The sequence below is a fragment of the Pleuronectes platessa genome, chromosome 6 (genome assembly GCF_947347685.1).
Source record: "Pleuronectes platessa chromosome 6, fPlePla1.1, whole genome shotgun sequence".
NCBI classification, from domain to species: Eukaryota; Metazoa; Chordata; class Actinopteri; order Pleuronectiformes; family Pleuronectidae; genus Pleuronectes; species Pleuronectes platessa.
Window position 1 is genome coordinate 1,017,438 of NC_070631.1, and position 18,810 is coordinate 1,036,247.

An 18,810-nucleotide genomic window follows, 5' to 3' on the forward strand; every position below is an offset into this window, starting at 1 on the left:
TGTATGAGACCGCCGAGTCTCTAGTGTTAGCGGCGATTCGCCACTTCCGGTTTCCGGTTACGGCCTTGTGCCACAGTTTTTAAGCGCCGTGAGCAGCGTCTCCAGCTCATTGTGACCGTTTGAACAACTTTAAAGAGACTTTACCGGTCAAACCTCAGCACACAACGCCACTTGGGTGCTGAGTGGTAAAGTAAATGTAACTTGTCTCTGACGGTGCTTTTAAGAGCTTTGCTCTCTCCTTGTATGTATGCTCTCTCTCTCTCTCTCTCTCCTTCTAAACCGACCTATACACACATCCGATCTGTATTTAGAATACAGTTCATGTAACATAGTTAAATCTATATTCAGAGAGGCTGGACACATCTGGAAGCCATGCGGCCGAACGCCGAAGCAGAGACAAAGAATTCTCTTTGTCTGAAAATCCCTTGGTGTAATTCATGTGACGACCACCAGTGTGAGCTCCGGCCACATGGTGTCATTAACATAGACTCCATTTTGAATAACGCAAGTTAAACCCACCATTTTGAGTCTATTATTGCCACGCCTCCTCTCTCCCTCTCCTCCCATTCTGGCTCTAAATTCATAACGGCTCCGCCATCTTGTTTTGTAGTCAATCCGCCATTTTGAGAGTTTTTAGGCCTTGATTCCACGGATCATGATCGGCCGCCATCTTAGATGTGACGTCACCAAGTGACTGCGTCATCGCCACGCCCCCTTTCTTTTTCTCTCTCTCTCTCGCTCTCTCACACACCCACACACACACACACACAGACACACCCACACAGACACAGAGACACATTGATAGACACAGACAGATACACACACACAGATACACATAGATGAATACATGTGTTTTTCTAAGTTGTGATAAGTGGCTGCTGTTGTTATCTTTGAAATATGGGAGTTTGTTAAAATGATGAATCATTAAATAACACTAACTTTATTTCACATGCATACACATAGACACACACACACAGAGAGACACTTTGACACAGACACACACACACACACCGAGACAGACATAAATAGGTAGACCGCCGGTTTTACATGTATTGTCTGAATTGTGATAAGTGCTGCTGCTGTGTTTATCTTTGAAATATCGGAGCTTGTTAAAATGATGAATCATTGAATAACATTATAACTTTATTTCCCCTTTTTAATAAATGCTTTTGTAATTAAAGTATCTGTAGTCTGTGATTATTTGTGCATATGTATGTGATTGCAGCTGGATTATGATTGCCTGTGCTCGAACTTAGTAGCCTTCACTGTTAATTAAATAATTATTAATATTAAATATTGAGATTATTGATTTGACATTTATCATTATGAGACTGATATTTATAGATTGTATCGTTGGTCCCTGTAACCAGGGTGGTGCCCCGCAACAATAAGCAATGATTACAGATTTGTATTATTCTTAATTGATAATTTTATTGTTTTCATTAATTATTTTAACTATTATTAATGGATAACCGTATCATTTCTAATTAAATGTGTTACGTTTCTTAATTAATAGCTTTATCATTTTTGATTATTTTTAAGAAATAATTGTTATTTTAATAATCATATTTCATGATTATTAATAATTAGCCAACGTCAATTCTACTCCTACTATTGCACAACACTATCTTCCCCCAGAACCTGGGGCAGCTGCTTGAACTCTGTGTGATGTTGAATGAATCTGAGGGAGTTATGCTTTAATATAAAAAGTTAAATATGAGAAGAAGTTAAAGTACAGTGTATCGTATGTCACAGATTTATCCCACAACAGGCAGCGGCTCTCATCAGACCCTTTATCAAGACAGGTGTGAGACTGACCAGCGATGTGACGCACACACACTCTAACTTCAAGATTAACACAAAGCACCAAAGGTTATTATAAATCATTTGTGTGAAGGCCCAAACTGCTCCTGCCCCCACCCTCCTGCTTTATTGTTTAGACTTTCAGTTCTAATGCCATCTTCACAGACACACACACACAGACAAGCTCAAATATAAAATGCCAACACTTCCTGTCGGCCAATGAGAGAGGAGACGCTGAAGTGACAGATCATCTACTGAAGGACAGAGTAGACTACATCATCCTCATCGGAGGGGGTGGGGGGTGCTGTTAGCAAAGCCTGTAGCCCTGTTGGAATTATCCCCCCCGATCGCAGGTGAGTCAACCTGAGCTGTCGTCAGCCTGGAAAAAGAAAACAGACAAAGTGTATTTGTGTGACTTTACTTTACTATTGTGTTATTACACTTAAAACCACCTCCTCTGAAGCTTTGACTCCAAATGATCAGAATTGACTAAATGAACATCAGCTGTTTGAAGAAGACTTCTTAGTAGAATGTTCACTGACGTAGGCTCAGAAACTTCTGTTGACCTCCATTCTATTACGACCAGTGGAGTCGCCCTCTGCTGGTCAATCGAGAGAACACAGGTTTGTACGTAGTCTCTGTCCGTCGTTATTCACAGTCTACGTTTCCTTCATGTGTTTCTGGATCACCTTCATGTTTAAGTGACCTGGTAGAGATTTTAATGTTGTAAGGCTTTTCCTTACATTGTGCTGAGAAGTAGCAGCAGTGACAAAGCTGTAGTCATCACCGGCTGTGACTGGTTGTGTTGTGTTGTACTTGACGTTAGAATAATCTGGAGAGATTTCCACAGCAGCAGGAGGTCGGCCCTCGTCTCTGAAATCCTCGTACACGGGGTCGGGCTGCAGGAGACCAAGAGATTTGAGTTTCATTAATCAACAAAACTAAACCATTTAAATATCAACATGTTATAATCTGCTCCTCTTTGGAGGAATCTGAATCTGTTTCTTTAAGATCTCTCTTCTTTTTAACTTTTAATGACTTTCTCTTCTGTTCAAAACTTTTCTGGATGTTGGTCGACAAAGTTTTGTCTCCTCAGGGACGTTTGTGTTACTAACGACTGAAACTCACCTCAGAGACGTTTGTGTTACTTACGACTGAAACTCACCTCAGGGACGTTTGTGTTACTAACGACTGAAACTCACCTCAGGGACGTTTGTGTTACTAACGACTGAAACTCACCTCAGAGACATTTGTGTTACTATCGACTGAAACTCACCTCAGGGATGTTTGTGTTACTAACGACTGAAACTCACCTCAGGGACGTTTGTGTTACTAACGACTGAAACTCACCTCAGGGACGTTTGTGTTACTAACGACTGAAACTCACCTCAGGGACGTTTGTGTTACTAACGACTGAAACTCACCTCAGGGACGTTTGTGTTACTATCGACTGAAACTCACCTCAGGGACGTTTGTGTTACTATCGACTGAAACTCACCTCAGGGACGTTTGTGTTACTAACGACTGAAACTCACCTCAGGGACGTTTGTGTTACTATCGACTGAAACTCACCTCAGGGACGTTTGTGTTACTAACGACTGAAACTCACCTCAGGGACGTTTGTGTTACTAACGACTGAAACTCACCTCAGGGACGTTTGTGTTACTAACGACTGAAACTCACCTCAGGGACGTTTGTGTTACTAACGACTGAAACTCACCTCAGGGACGTTTGTGTTACTATCGACTGAAACTCACCTCAGGGACGTTTGTGTTACTATCGACTGAAACTCACCTCAGGGACGTTTGTGTTACTATCGACTGAAACTCACCTCAGGGACAGAAGCAGGATCCGTCTCCACCGGAGCTTCTGAAAACACAAGAGGAAATCAAACTGGGTCCTGAGTTCACATCTGGAGCTTCAGCAGCAGAAGGTGACAACACAGGTTCTTTGAGTCCAATCAAAACCTTCTGTTCTATTATATCTATCTGTGTATCTTCTAGTATTTGTTACAATATTTGTCCTAGTATGAGTTCTAGTATTTGTTGTAGTATCTGTCCTGGTAAGTTTTCCTTCTTCTCCTTATTTCTGCATGTAAACGTTGGAACTTGTGTTTCGTGTTTGCTGCTGAATCAGATTCTGGGTTTTGATCTCGATGATTTTCATATTCACTGAAAACTGAAGATCCAGTTGTTGTATGTGTGATCCACATGTGTGTACTGTCTGTGTGTATTTCCTGTGGCCTCACCTCTGGGTCTGTTAGTCCTGTTTCTGCAGAATATCAGTGCGGCCCCTGATAACAGGACGACCAGGACCACCAGCGTCAGTCTCACAGTCAGAATCAAGTTCTTGGTGGAGAACGTATCAGCTCCTGAGCATTAATACAGGACACATATTAAAATCTGTGTTTCAGCTTCAATAGGCACTGAGAGGACGCAGGTTCATGTGTTGACCTGTGGTCTCAGGTGTCTGGTCCTCAGACTGGTTGGTGGTTTCAGGTGAAGCTGATGAACGTGTGAAACTGGAGCTGACGTTCACTCCAGTGGAAACTCACCATCTGTGACAATGACTTCAAAGTCTCTGTGTGATCGACCCACAGAACATCTGTAGCGTCCTGAGTCGGAGCTGATGAGCTTGGTGATGGTCACCAACAGAAATCCTCCTTGTCCTCCATGTTCTGTGAAATACTCAATGCTGTATCTGCCGCTTTGATCTTCGTCACCACTTGTTTGGACGAGAACATTCTTTGTCTCTCCACATTCTTCTCTGCAGAAGAATTTACTTCCTTTGGGGTTAGTGAAGAAACATCGAACAGTGACGTCTCCTCCACTTCTCTTATAGAGCTGTTTTTCTCCAGAGCTTCCGTCCAGCTGAGCTGTTGAGAAGACAAACATCTGTAGTTAAAGGATCAACACGTAGGACTGACAGCTAGTGTTTCAAACAGGTACTGCAGCCAATATTCAGTTATCAGTCCCCCCCCCCGGCTCTGCACTTTGTCCAAACGGCTGCAGCACGAGACAAGAAGCAAGAAAGAGACTCACCTCGGGGCCTCCAGGTAATTCAACGTCCCTGCTTCAGAAAGAAGGACGACACAGTTTTATGTATTATAGTTGAAACTCACCATCATGGATGAGGATTTTAAACTCCCGATACAAAGAAGAATCACTGCCGAGGCCAAAGTGGTACATTCCAGAGTCAGACTTGCTCACATTTGTCATGGTCACTGTCAGATCTCCTTCAGCGTCACCTGGTTTCTCATATTTGATGCTGTATCGTCCGTTCCTCGCTTCATTTTCTTCTGTTTCAATGAGAACATCTCCTGCTTCACATCGTCCCCGACAGAACTTCCTGCTTCCATATGAACGGAAGGAATATTTGACTCTGATGGTTTCTCCTTCATTAGCTGAGTAGGTGAGGATCTCTGCGCTGACGTCATCTGAACAGTCCCACAAGAACAGTCAGTAGATTATGATCATTAGTGTGGTAATAACTGAACATCTACACAGAGTCTGAGGTTAAACACAGAGACTGAATGTTCCTGTTTTCATTCACATCTTTCTTTTCTCCTTCCTCTTTTATTCTCACTGCAGTTTCTCTGTGTTAGTGAAGATTTCATTTACACTGTAAAAGTGAAAGTTAATTTGAAACTGATTATTTGTGGGAAGTCAGAGCTCAACACACTGACCGACTGAAGCAGTTGTTAATATGGTGGATATCTGTAGAACAGCTGCTGAACACAGTCATTGGGACAAAATGGAATTATGTATTTATGTATTAATATTAATGCATTTAATGATTTTACCATTTATATTTTATTATTTGTATTTTCTTAATCATTATTATTCTAGATTTTAGATTATTTTAGAAGAAGAATAAGTAGAGTTATCTGTAAGCTAGTATCATTCGTTAGTGTGATGACTTTAGCATGATGACTTTAACATGATGATTTAACATGATGATTTAACATGATGACTTTAGCTTGATGACTTTAACATGATGACTTTAGTGTGACTTTAGCATGATGACTTTAGCATATTGACTTAACATGATGAATTTAGCATGTTGACTTTTAGCATGATGACTTTAGCATGTTGACTTTAGCATGATGACTTTAGCATGACTTTAGTGTGACTTTAGCATGATGACTTTAGCATGATGACTTTAGTGTGACTTTAGCATGTTGACTTTTAGCATGATGACTTTTAGCATGATGACTTTAGCATGATGACTTTAGCATGATGCCTTATTGTGACTTTAGCATGATGACTTTAGCATGATGCCTTATTGTGACTTTAGCATGATGACTTTAGCATGATGCCTTATTGTGACTTTAGAATGTTGACTTTAGCATGATGACTTTAGCATGATGACTTTAGTGTGACTTTAGCATGATGCATTTAGCATGTTGACTTTTAGCATGATGACTTTTAGCATGATGACTTTAGCATGATGACTTTAGCATGATGCCTTATTGTGACTTTAGCATGATGACTTTAGCATGACGCCTTATTGTGAGTTTAGCATGTTGACTTTTAGCATGATGACTTTAGCATGATGACTTTAGCATGATGACTTTAGTGTGACTTTAGCATGATTATTTTAGCATGATGCCTTATTGTGACTTTAGCATGATGACTTTAACATGATGATTTAACATGATGGCTTTAGCATGTTGACTTAACATGATGACTTTAGCATGTTGACTTTAGCATGATGACTTAACATGATGACTTTAGCTTGATGACTTTAACATGATGATTTAACATGATGACTTTAGCATGTTGACTTAACATGATGACTTTAGCATGTTGACTTTTAGCATGATGACTTTAGCATGTTGACTTTAGCCTGATGACTTTAGCATGATGACTTTTGTGTGACTTTAGCATGATGACTTTAGCATGATGACTTTAGTGTGACTTTAGCATGTTGACTTTTAGCATGATGACTTTTAGCATGATGACTTTAGCATGATGACTTTAGCATAATGCCTTATTGTGAGGGCATCTCTGCTCTACCAACTTCTCCCTCACCGCGGGATGTTGTCCCTCGGAGGCAGAGGAAGCGCGCCTGGATCCGCTGGGGCTTTCATCCTGTCTCCTCTGCTGAATGAAGTCTGCACTGAACGTTATGAATGAAACAATTCAGTCTCGAATCACACGCCATCTTCCCTGCACGTGATGTAAACAAAACTACGGGACCGGCTCGTGTTATAGTACTTCCTGGTACGTCACTCCAGCAGGATTATGGGAGTCGTAGTCCAATCTCCAGCCATGGGTCTGAAGCTTCTGTCTCCTGACAACAGTACCTTTGCCAAAGGAATCAAATGCTAGCAGGTAATATGTGGGTAGAGTGGTTTTCCTCTAACCAAAGGTTGGTGGTTCAATCTTGGGCAAGATACTGAACCCTCAAATGGGCCCTCATAGATGTTGCATGCAATAATTGTAAATAACTTGTATATATGACTTTCTTATAACTTCTGGCATGCGATGATTTCGCAACAGACATGCCATGTGCTATATTTGTCGCATTGCACATGCGACAAATGTGTCACATGTGCAAATCTGTTGCACATGTGACACTAAATCTGTTGTAATAAATATATTACATGATCAAACGTGAGTTGTCTGACAGAAATATGGCGACGCCTGCGAGCTAGTTCTGGCAGGCAACTCGAGCTGCAATGCGCCAATCATGTGACATACATCAATCTCCACAACCATCTTAATACACACCCAACTTATCAGATGGTCTATTTAACCAGAGAGACATTTCCCATCAACCCCTCTTGCTCGCACTGCTGCTGCAGTATTGCTACCTGTTGCTTCAGTCCCTCCACCACCCCAGCATCCACCTGTAGGCCCAGCATCCACCTGTAGGCTCCAACGGGGGTTACAAGTATTTGCTCATCACTCCCATCATTCCTGTGTAATCATATGGGGGAGTGATTAAGTTGGAGCCTAGACGCCAAACACTAAATCTGTTATAGCAAATATAATACATGATCGAACGTGAGTTGTCTGACAGAACTCATGATGCATTGATCACATGACCACTCCCTGCTTCTGTCTGCACAGGCAGCAGAGCTCTCTGCTCTCAGTGAAGCAAGTTGAAGGGAGATGGTGAACATCTCCACTGACAGTAGATCATTCCTCACATCATCAGGCAAACCAACTCCTTACATCATGCTGCAGTGTCCCAGATGCTTGATGCTCCCCTCCTCCCCAAACAGGTCTCAGTATGTAAATGTGATGCTCTCACTTCTAATAATGACCTGGTGTCACAAGAGGAGGCCGGAGCGGGTACAGCAGTGAAAGCAGCTGCTCACCAACCACTTCCTGCCTCACACATTATCTTACAGGTTACCCCCCCCCCCCCCCCCCCCCCCCCCACAGCTCACTTACAGGAACTCCAACTTAGACCTACAGCGGTTGAACGTGCACTGTGGCTGCACATACACAGATGGTTGTTAAAGACGCACTCCCTACCCCGGCCACCGGACCACCCAGTGACCTGAAGCCCGGTCACTGGGTGGTAGTGAAAAAGACCTTCAGACATTCAATCACCAGCTATGTAGCCCCCCCCCCCCCCCCCCCGCACACACATATAAAGCCTTGGTCCGTGTGTTTCAAATGGGTCGGGTGGGTTGCCGACATCGCTGCAGACCCCTGGCGCCTGGTTTGCGAGGGCCCCTCCCGGCCCTGAGGGACGCGACGCATTTGAGGCAAACTGAGAAGAGTCCCCCCCAGTCGACAGTCGCTCCCTCTGCCCCCGGCAAATATCAAATTATCTCCCTGCGTACCCCCTGAACCACTTTGCTTACCCCCAGTTTTGGAACCGATGCCTTAGGGGAACTGTAATTTTCCTCCTGTCTATAACTGTAATAGTTGTTTTCCTAATCGTCTGGATATTGGGCCGGCTCCTCAGTCAGGTCCTTATGACTCCTTACTTCCTGCTACAACCTTCTAGGACCCCATTCAACATGAGGGGGACACAGGATTGTAAATCTACATCTTTTTAATTTAACTATTTGAGACAAAAGCAGATTATAGAGGAGGGAGACATTTAGAGATCTGAAATAAGGATCGGGCTGAATCTCATGGATCAGACAGAGAAGAGACTTTCCTCTGAGTGAGTTTGATAAATGATGAAGATACTCACACAGGAAGAAGCAGCAGATCAAAGTGTAGCAGACGTTCATGTCGAGGCTCTGATGGTTGAAGCTGATTCTGCTCTTTCTTCACTGATAAATAAGGAACTTGTCACTTCTCTAATTAACAGAGTCCCTCCCCCCCGACACCACACACAGCATCAGCTCCATCACCAATCATCCACTTCCTGTTTACCTTCACCTCCATGACACACATCTTGTTTACACCCAGTGAATTTGATTTACACTCTTAAATAAATGTGTCCAAGAGGTGCCTTCATATTTCAATATGAAAACAGCTGTGATGGCCAATGAGTGATCAGATATGTTGTTGAACTTGAAACATGGTCCCACGTCTCCACCTGTTAGAGTTCAGGAGTTTTAAAGGATCCTGATGAGCTGTTGGACTAAGACACATGTTTTAAAGGTAAAGTCTCAGGAGGATTTCTTTCTATAAGGAGGATCTCACTGATTGGAGGATCCCACAGAGTTTCTAGGACATTGGACATTTTGAGTTGGTGAGGTTTAGAATCTGATTGAACTTTAGATGCATTTTGGAGTTATGGGGTCAGGTGACGTCTTTTCAGTTTAAGATCTGTTGGAGGCAGTGAAATGAAAAGTTTGTCAGATTCTCTGTGTTTAACCTGGATCACAACTTTATTCTGTTCGGAGGAGCACCTGAGTGTGATGTCAGAGGAACTGTGTGAATATGGTTTATTACTGTACAACTTCCACAAGTTCAGATAAAGTGGACAAGTTAGTCACTCATTGAATAAACTATCAAACTAATTAATTTAACTTTAATTATGATCAACACATAATTGGGCATATTAGCTGCTCAGAAGTCAGGAACTTTGAAACCCTGCAGCAGGTGTGAGGCGCTGCAGCAGAGAACCAGCAGAGGGCAGAAGATCTCTGCTTCACTGGTGATGAGCTGGAGATGTGCTCCTCTTCAGTGAGTCTGCAGGAGCTCAGCACGTCACTGACACGAACTGGTGCAAACACAGGAAACTCAAACCACTGGATCGGCTGCTGGTTTCTCAGGGTCAGAAAACAAACTGAGCACAGTAACAAGCTCCTGGTCTGGATTCACACAACCTCATGTTTTGTGTGAACAGAAGAAACTAAAGTATTTATCACTTCACAGCTCTTCTACACACTGCCACCTACTGGTACAGTTACCACATTTCAATAACCTGGAACTTACGTACTACATATCGTTTCAAAGACGATTTGTGTCATGTTATATTTTATACATTCTAAAGTAATATCTCTCTATTAATAAATGTACCCATGCAGACGGTTCTGGTGATTTTCTATTTCTAGTTTCAGAGAAAAACAATAATCCACACTCACAATCACACCTTCAGTCCATCAAGCTAAATATGTTGGACTAGATAACAACCCCCCCCCCCCCCACACACACACACACACACCATCACCACCACAACCACCTCCACCACACACACACACACACACACACACACACACACACAGGAGAGTGTTTGATGAAAGTCCCAGATTGTGTTTCCACTGACCTGCAGTACCAGAAATTACCAACAGGAAGTAACTGCATATTAATTAATTTACCTTTTTGCATTTTTGTATTTTAAATTTGTATAATTGAATAAAGCAGAGAAACACGATTTTAACCAAATATTTTATGTTAATCCTGATGCTCCCAAAAACAACCAACACGACAATAAACTTAAACATGAATTATTTGTCTTCAACCTGTTTTAATTTTCTGTGATAATAAAACATTGTCAACATAAATAATATGAAGCTAAAATAAGACTGAGAAGAGACTTTTGTCTTCATGTGCTTCAGATGATCTTCAGCAGCTTCTGTCAATGTGTTTGTTTATCACAAATATGAGAAGAGCCGGTCTGGACTAATTCAACAAGGATTTATTAAGAAGCAATGAAAAGTTAACAGCATAGCTATGAGCGCTCATGCACAGCCTCGGATAAACAAGAAGCACGGGGTGGTCAATAGTCTCGCTGAAAAGACTATGATTGTATTATTTATAACAGTAGGTATAATTTGATTGGTCCAAATAATGAAGGGGTGTCACAGCAAATCAATGTGGTTCTCCCTGGTTGGTGCACAGGCTTAGATCCACTCCTATTGGCTCTGGAACCAGGAAGTGACAAAGAGCCACTCCCAGTCACGCTCCTCCTCTGATAGTTGAAGGACAAATCTCCCCACCATGACAGTTGGATTTTGTGTTTCATAAACTAGCCTTGACTCGGCTGACGCCTTGTGGGTCAATGTTGTTGTTCATTGGAGTAAAGAATATTGTGTTCCTGGTCTATCGGCTGTATGTTCTATTTGTGTAAACATTCAAAACAACTGAACCAGAACAACACTTTTCTATCTTCCCCCAGAACCTGGGGCAGCTGCTTGAACTCTGTGTGATGTTGAATGAATCTGAGGGAGTTATGCTTTAATATAAAAAGTTAAATATGAGAAGAAGTTAAAGTACAGTGTGTCGTATGTCACAGATTTATCACACAACAGGCAGCGGCTCTCATCAGACCCTTTATCAAGACAGGTGTGAGACTGACCAGCGATGTGACGCACACACACTCTAACTTCAAGATTAACACAAAGCACCAAAGGTTATTATAAATCATTTGTGTGAAGGCCCAAACTGCTCCTGCCCCCACCCTCCTGCTTTATTGTTTAGACTTTCAGTTCTAATGCCATCTTCACAGACACACACACAGACAAGCTAAAATATAAAATGCCAACACTTCCTGTCGGCCAATGAGAGAGGAGATGCTGAAGTGACAGATCATCTACTGAAGGACGGAGTAGACTACATCATCCTCATCGGAGGGGGTGGGGGGTGCTGTTAGCAAAGCCTGTAGCCCTGTTGGAATTATCCCCCCCGATCGCAGGTGAGTCAACCTGAGCTGTCGTCAGCCTGGAAAAAGAAAACAGACAAAGTGTATTTGTGTGACTTTACTTTACTATTGTGTTATTACACTTAAAACCACCTCCTCTGAAGCTTTGACTCCAAATGATCAGAATTGACTAAATGAACATCAGCTGTTTGAAGAAGACTTCTTAGTAGAATGTTCACTGACGTAGGCTCAGAAACTTCTGTTGACCTCCATTCTATTACGACCAGTGGAGTCGCCCTCTGCTGGTCAATCCAGAGAACACAGGTTTGTACGTAGTCTCTGTCCGTCGTTATTCACAGTCTACGTTTCCTTCATGTGTTTCTGGATCACCTTCATGTTTAAGTGACCTGGTAGAGATTTTAACGTTGTAATGCTTTTCCTTACATTGTGCTGAGAAGTAGCAGCAGTGACAAAGCTGTAGTCATCACCGGCTGTGACTGGTTGTGTTGTGTTGTACTTGACGTAAGAATAATCTGGAGAGATTTCCACAGCAGCAGGATTTCGGCCCTCGTCTCTGAAATCCTCGTACACGGGGTCGGGCTGCAGGAGACCAAGAGATTTGAGTTTCATTAATCAACAAAACTAAACCATTTAAATATCAACATGTTATAATCTGCTCCTCTTTGGAGGAATCTGATCTGTTTCTTTAAGATCTCTCTTCTTTTTAACTTTTAATAACTTTCTCTTCTGTTCAAAACTTTTCTGGATGTTGGTCGACAAAGTTTTGTCGCCTCAGGGACGTTTGTGTTACTAACGACTGAAACTCACCTCAGGGACGTTTGTGTTACTATCGACTGAAACTCACCTCAGGGACGTTTGTGTTACTATCGACTGAAACTCACCTCAGAGACGTTTGTGTTACTAACGACTGAAACTCACCTCAGGGACGTTTGTGTTACTAACGACTGAAACTCACCTCAGGGACGTTTGTGTTACTAACGACTGAAACTTAACTCAGGGACGTTTGTGTTACTAACGACTGAAACTCACCTCAGGGACGTTTGTGTTACTAACGACTGAAACTCACCTCAGGGACGTTTGTGTTACTAACGACTGAAACTTAACTCAGGGACGTTTGTGTTACTAACGACTGAAACTCACCTCAGGGACGTTTGTGTTACTAACGACTGAAACTCACCTCAGGGACGTTTGTGTTACTAACGGCTGAAACTCACCTCAGGGACAGAAGCAGGATCCGTCTCCACCGGAGCTTCTGAAAACACAAGAGGAAATCAAACTGGGTCCTGAGTTCACATCTGGAGCTTCAGCAGCAGAAGGTGACAACACAGGTTCTTTGAGTCCAATCAAAACCTTCTGTTCTATTATATCTATCTGTGTATCTTCTAGTATTTGTTACAATATTTGTCCTAGTATGAGTTCTAGTATTAGTTGTAGTATCTGTCCTGGTGAGTTTTCCTTCTTCTCCTTATTTCTGCACGTAAACGTTGGAACTTGTGTTTCGTGTTTGCTGCTGAATCAGATTCTGGGTTTTGATCTCGATGATTTTCATATTCACTGAAAACTGAAGATCCAGTTGTTGTATGTGTGATCAGCATGTGTGTACTTGTGTGTGTGTGTGTATTACCTGTGGCCTCACCTCTGGGTCTGTTAGTCCTTTTTCTGCAGAATATCAGTGCGGCCCCTGATAACAGGACGACCAGTACGACCAGCGTCAGTCTCACAGTCAGAATCAAGTTCTTGTTGGAGAGCGTATCAGCTCCTGAGCATTAATACAGGACACATATTAAAATCTGTGTTTCAGCTTCAACAGGCACTGAGAGGACGCAGGTACATGTGTTTACCTGTGGTCTCAGGTGTCTGGTCCTCAGACTGGTGGTGGTCTCAGGTGTCTGGTCCTCAGACTGGTTGGTGGTTTCAGGTGAAGCTGATGAACGTGTGAAACTGGAGCTGGAACTGGGAGATGTTGTTGTGGAGACTGAGGGAAAAATACAGATTCACAGAAATCCTGACGACAGACGACAGAGAAACTACAAGTCACTTATTCACCAACTGGAAAACCTTTCTATCAGATTTGGATCTGGACCAAATAATAACTTTAGGAAACTTTGACTTTAGGAAGCTTTAACTTTAGGAAGCTTTAACTTTAGGAAGCTTTAACTTAAGGAAGCTTTATCTTTAGGAAGCTTTGACTTTAGGAAGCTTTGACTTTAGGAGGCTTTGATGTTCACTCCAGTGGAAACTTACCATCTCTGACAATGACTTCAAAGTCTCTGTGTGATTCTTCACCAATAGAACATCTGTAGCGTCCTGAGTCGGAGCTGATGAGCTGTGTGATGGTCAAAAACAGAAATCCTCCTCCTCCTTCAGATCTTGAATAATACTTGATGCTGTATCTGCCGCTTTGATCTTCGTCACCACTTGTTTGGATGAGAACGTTCTTGGTCTCTCCACATTCTTCTCTGCAGAAGTATTTACTTCCTTTGGGGTTAGTGAAGAAACATCGAACAGTGACGTCTCCTCCACTTCTCTTATAGAGCTGTTTAACTTCAGAGCTTCCGTCCAGCTGAGCTGTTGAGAAGACAAACATCTGTAGTTAAAGGATCAACACGTAGGACTGACAGCTAGTGTTTCAAACAGGTACTGCAGCCCATATTCAGTTATCAGTCCCCCCCCCCCCCGTCTCTGCACTTTGTCCAAACGGCTGCAGCACGAGACAAGAAGCAGGAAAGAGACTCACCTCGGGGCCTCCAGGTAATTTCAACGTCCCTGCTTCAGAAAGAAGGACGACACAGTTTTATGTATTTTAGTTGAAACTCACCATCAGTGACGATGATCTGAAACTCATGATACCTAAAAGAAGAAGAATTACTGCCGAGGCCACACTGGTACGTTCCAGAGTCAGACTTGCTCAGATGTGTGATGGTCACTGACAGATCTCCTTCAATGAAACCTGGTTCATATTTGATGCTGTATCGTCCGTTCCTCGCTTCATTTTCTTCTGTTTCAATGAGAACATCTCCTGCTTCACATCGTCCCCGACAGAACATCCTTCTTCCGTAATCCCAATAGAAGGGATATTCGACTCTGATGGTTTCTCCTTCATTAGCTGAGTAGGTGAGGATCTCTGCGCTGACGTCATCTGAACAGTCACACAAGAACAGTCAGTAGATTATGATCATTAGTGTTGTAATAACTGAACATCTACACAGAGTCTGATGTTAAACCCAAAGACTGAATGTTCCTGTTTTCATTCACATCTTTCTTTTCTCCTTCCTCTTTATTCTCACTGCAGTTTCTCTGTGTTAGTGAAGATTTAATTTAAACTGTAAAAGTGAAAGTTAATTTATTGAAACTGATTATTTGTGGGAAGTCAGAGCTCAACACACTGACCGACTACAGTAGATATAAATATGATGGATAACTGTGGAGCGCTAACTGAACACAGTCATTGGGACAAAATGGAATTATTTATTTATGTATTAGTATTAATACATGACATCAGTGCTACTCCCAGAACATGGAGGCAAACAGAGACCTGTGGCTTTATCTCATCAAACCTTGGTCCTGTTGCTGAAGGCCTCCTACGGGTCTCAGAGCTGCAGCAGCTGCAGAGGAGGCTGAGAAGGCGTCCAGGGGTTTAGTGGGATACTCCCCACTCACCCTACTGGTCCCACTTGCTGTGTCTCTGATTGAGTTGGAACAGAAGACGTCTCATCTGTCTGATGCACGCTGTCTTTATTATCATGCTGTTCTGTTGGAAATGTCTAACATCACTGTGAGAAGATGTAATGTTCTTCCAGCAGAAGGAGACGGTGAACAACACAACTGTGTAGAAACAAGAACTGAAGTTTGTTCCTCCAGATCAGACTAACAGGAAACACCACTGAAGCATCCAGACCCTGAGCTGTTTCTGGATCAGCGTCTCACAATTCAGACACAGGATCAACTCCAGTGTGTTTCTCTGTGGTAACAGCTCATGATGCATTGATCACATGACCACTCCCTGCTTCTGTCTGCACAGGCAGCAGAGCTCTCTGCTCTCAGTGAAGCAAGTTGAAGGGAGATGGTGAACATCTACACTGACAGTAGATCATTCCTCACATCATCAGGCAAACCAACTCCTTACATCATGCTGCAGTGTCCCAGATGCTTGATGCTTCCCTCCTCCCCAAACAGGCCTCAGTATGTAAATGTGATGCTCTCACTTCTAATAATGACCTGGTGTCACAAGAGGAGGCCGGAGCGGGTACAGCAGTGAAAGCAGCTGCTCACCAACCACTTCCTGCCTCACACATTCTCTTACAGGTTACAACCCCCCCCCCTCACTGCTCACTTACAGGAACTCCAACTTAGACTCACAGCGGTTGAGCGTGTATTGTGAAAGAAATGTGGCTGCACATACACAGATGGTTGTTAAAGACGCACTCCCTACCCCGGCCACCGGACCACCCAGTGACCTGAAGCCCGGTCACTGGGTGGTAGTGACAGATCTTAGGAGGAGAAGACTACATAGATGCTGGACAGGACCAAACCAGATCCTGCTAACAACACACAGCAGTAGAGGTCACTGACAGGACAACGTGGATTCATACCAGTCACTGCAAGAGAGTTCCAGAACCAGAGCCTCCACCCACTGTAAACACACTGAATACAACCAGGCCTGTGTGGCCTTAGGGGAACTGTACTTCCTCCTGTCATTAGTAATAGTTGTTTTCCTAATCGTCTGGATATTGGGCCGGCTCCTCAGTCAGGTCCTTATGACTCCTTACTTCCTGCTACAACCTTCTAGGACCCCATTCAACATGAGGGGGACACAGGATTGTAAATCTACATCTTCTTATTTTAATTATTTGAGACAAAAGCAGATTATAGAGGAGGGAGACATTTAGAGATCTGAAATAAGGATCGGGCTGAATCTCTTGGATCAGACAGAGAAGAGACTTTCCTCTGAGTGAGTTTGATAAATGATGAAGATACTCACACAGGAAGAAGCAGCAGATCAAAGTGTAGCAGACGTTCATGTCGAGGCTCTGATGGTTGAAGCTGATTCTGCTCTTTCTTCACTGATAAATAAGGAACTTGTCACTTCTCTAATTAACAGAGTCCCTCCCCCCCGACACCACACACAGCATCAGCTCCATCACCAATCATCCACTTCCTGTTTACCTTCACCTCCATGACACACATCTTGTTTACACCCAGTGAATTTGATTAACACTCTTAAATAAATGTGTCCAAGAGGTGCCTTCATATTTCAATATGAAAACAGCTGTGATGGCCAATGAGTGATCAGATATATTGATGAACCTTGAAACAGGGTCCCACGTCTCCACATGTTAGAGTTCAGGAGTTGTAAAGGATCCTGATGAGCTGTTGGACTAAGACACATGTTTTAAAGGTAAAGTCTCAGGAGGATTTCTTTCTATAAGGAGGATCTCACTGATTGGAGGATCCCACAGAGTTTCTAGGACATTGGACATTTTGAGTTGCTGAGGTTTAGAATCTGATTGAACTGTAGATGCATTTTGGAGTTATGGGGTCAGGTGACGTCTTTTCAGTTTAAGATCTGTTGGAGGCAGTGAAATGAAAAGTTTGTCAGATTCTCTGTGTTTAACCTGGATCACAACTTTATTCTGTTCGGAGCAGCACCTGAGTGTGATGTCAGAGGACCTGTGTGAATAAGGGTTATTACCAGTGCTTTTTTTTACAATGATTAAACATGGACTTACTTGAAAGTGATCCACGGGCGTCATCTCGCAGTTTCTTTCTCTTTCTTTTTTCTGCCCCTGACTCCTGTTGTCTTTTTGAGGCCATTTTCGAAAAGTTGACCTATTCTACTGTCAAAGCTCGTCAGGCCACTGAGATAGGAAAGGGCACGGCGAGCTTAGGGAGTTGAGTGTGTATTGGTTGTTATTTTTTTTTTTGGGGGGGGGGGGGGGGGGGATGGGGTACTATTGTAACTTTTTTGGAGCAATTAAATATATCTCTTGTTCTGCCTGTTTTGTGATATACATGCCTAAAAGGTGCCTAATATTTCTATACTGAAATAATATCGGTATTATAATAGTAAGCTATTTTATTTAATGACGTTATTGTTGAGGGATGATTTGTATTTCCTGTTCTAAGCAGGTTGTTGGTAGTAACTCTTATTTTGAAAGGGGGTTTTAAAGGAAGTGGGTTCTGTGATGAGTGAAGTTGTAAAATGAACGGAGAATAAACGGGTGTGCTGTCCCGAGCGCACGACCTGCTCTCGTGTCCTTTGTCGGCTGAGGCCGGACCTATGATACAACCAAACGCTCGGCTACATAATTATTATAACTATGATGATTTTTCAGTTGCCTATTTTGTGGTGCCCCCTCAGGACTTGGTGCCCTACGCACAGCGCGTAGTGCACGTTATGGGAGCGGCGGCGCTGTTTATTACAGTACAACTTCAACAAGTTCAGATAAAGAGGACAAGTTAGTTACTCATTGAATAAACCATCAAACTAATTAATGTAAATTAAATTAGGAGCAGGTGTGAGGCGCTGCAGCAGAGAACCAGCAGAGGGCAGAAGATCTCTGCTTCACTGGTGAGGAGCTGGAGATGTGCTCCTCTTCAGTGAGTCTGCAGGAGCTCAGCACGTCACTGACACGAACTGGTGCAAACACAGGAAACTCAAACCACTGGATCTGCTGCTGGTTTCTCTGGGTCAGAAAACAAACTGAGCACAGTAACAAGCTCCTGGTCTGGATTCACACAAACTCATGTTTTGTGTGAACAGAAGAAACTAAAGTATTTATCACTTCACAGCCTCTGCTACACACTGCCACCTACTGGTACCGTTACCACATTTCAATAACCTGGAACTTACGTACTACATATCGTTTCAAAGACGATTCGTGTCATGTTATATTTTATACATTCTAAAGTAATATCTCTCTATTAATAAATGTACCCATGCAGACGGTTCTGGTGATTTTCTATTTCTAGTTTCAGAGAAAA

At 42.8% G+C, this 18,810-nt stretch overlaps 2 protein-coding genes across 3 annotated transcripts in view; both read right to left on the bottom strand.

The window, feature by feature from the left end:
* LOC128441962 (uncharacterized) overlaps window positions 1-9,120 on the bottom strand; it is a 50,420-nt gene extending 41,300 nt beyond the window's left edge. The window contains exons 1-3 of the mRNA XM_053424098.1: window positions 8,965-9,120; window positions 4,925-5,239; window positions 4,358-4,678 (exon numbers count right to left, since the gene is read on the bottom strand). Of these exons, the coding sequence (XP_053280073.1) occupies window positions 4,358-4,678; window positions 4,925-5,239; window positions 8,965-9,004 (676 nt within the window). The 5' untranslated portion in view covers window positions 9,005-9,120. The remainder of the gene's footprint in view (window positions 1-4,357; window positions 4,679-4,924; window positions 5,240-8,964) is intronic.
* A 1,728-nt stretch (window positions 9,121-10,848) lies between these two features.
* On the bottom strand, window positions 10,849-16,912 carry LOC128441967 (polymeric immunoglobulin receptor). Of its 2 annotated transcripts, none has more exons than XM_053424110.1 (8): window positions 16,808-16,912; window positions 14,645-14,965; window positions 14,071-14,394; window positions 13,702-13,801; window positions 13,463-13,587; window positions 13,041-13,078; window positions 12,250-12,405; window positions 10,849-11,885 (listed from the first exon to the last, which is right to left on the bottom strand). In XM_053424110.1, exons 1-8 carry the CDS (start codon window positions 16,845-16,847, stop codon window positions 11,865-11,867), a joined length of 1,125 nt encoding a protein of 374 aa, XP_053280085.1. In that variant the 5' UTR covers window positions 16,848-16,912; the 3' UTR covers window positions 10,849-11,864. The 2 variants fall into 2 exon arrangements, with proteins under 2 accessions (XP_053280085.1, XP_053280084.1); XM_053424109.1 differs by having other exon boundaries at window positions 13,451-13,587.
* Window positions 16,913-18,810: the final 1,898 nt, after the last annotated feature.

Excerpts from the sequence above, each read along its gene's own strand:
- LOC128441967 (XM_053424109.1), bottom strand. The coding sequence starts at position 16,847 with ATGAACGTCTGCTACACTTTGATCTGCTGCTTCTTCCTGT. Across the intron at positions 13,802-14,070 it reads TGAAGTCATTGTCAGAGATG|TCTCCACAACAACATCTCCC; the intron begins GTAAGTTTCCAC and ends TTTTTCCCTCAG. Across the intron at positions 13,588-13,701 it reads GACCAGACACCTGAGACCAC|AGGAGCTGATACGCTCTCCA; the intron begins CACCAGTCTGAG and ends GTATTAATGCTC.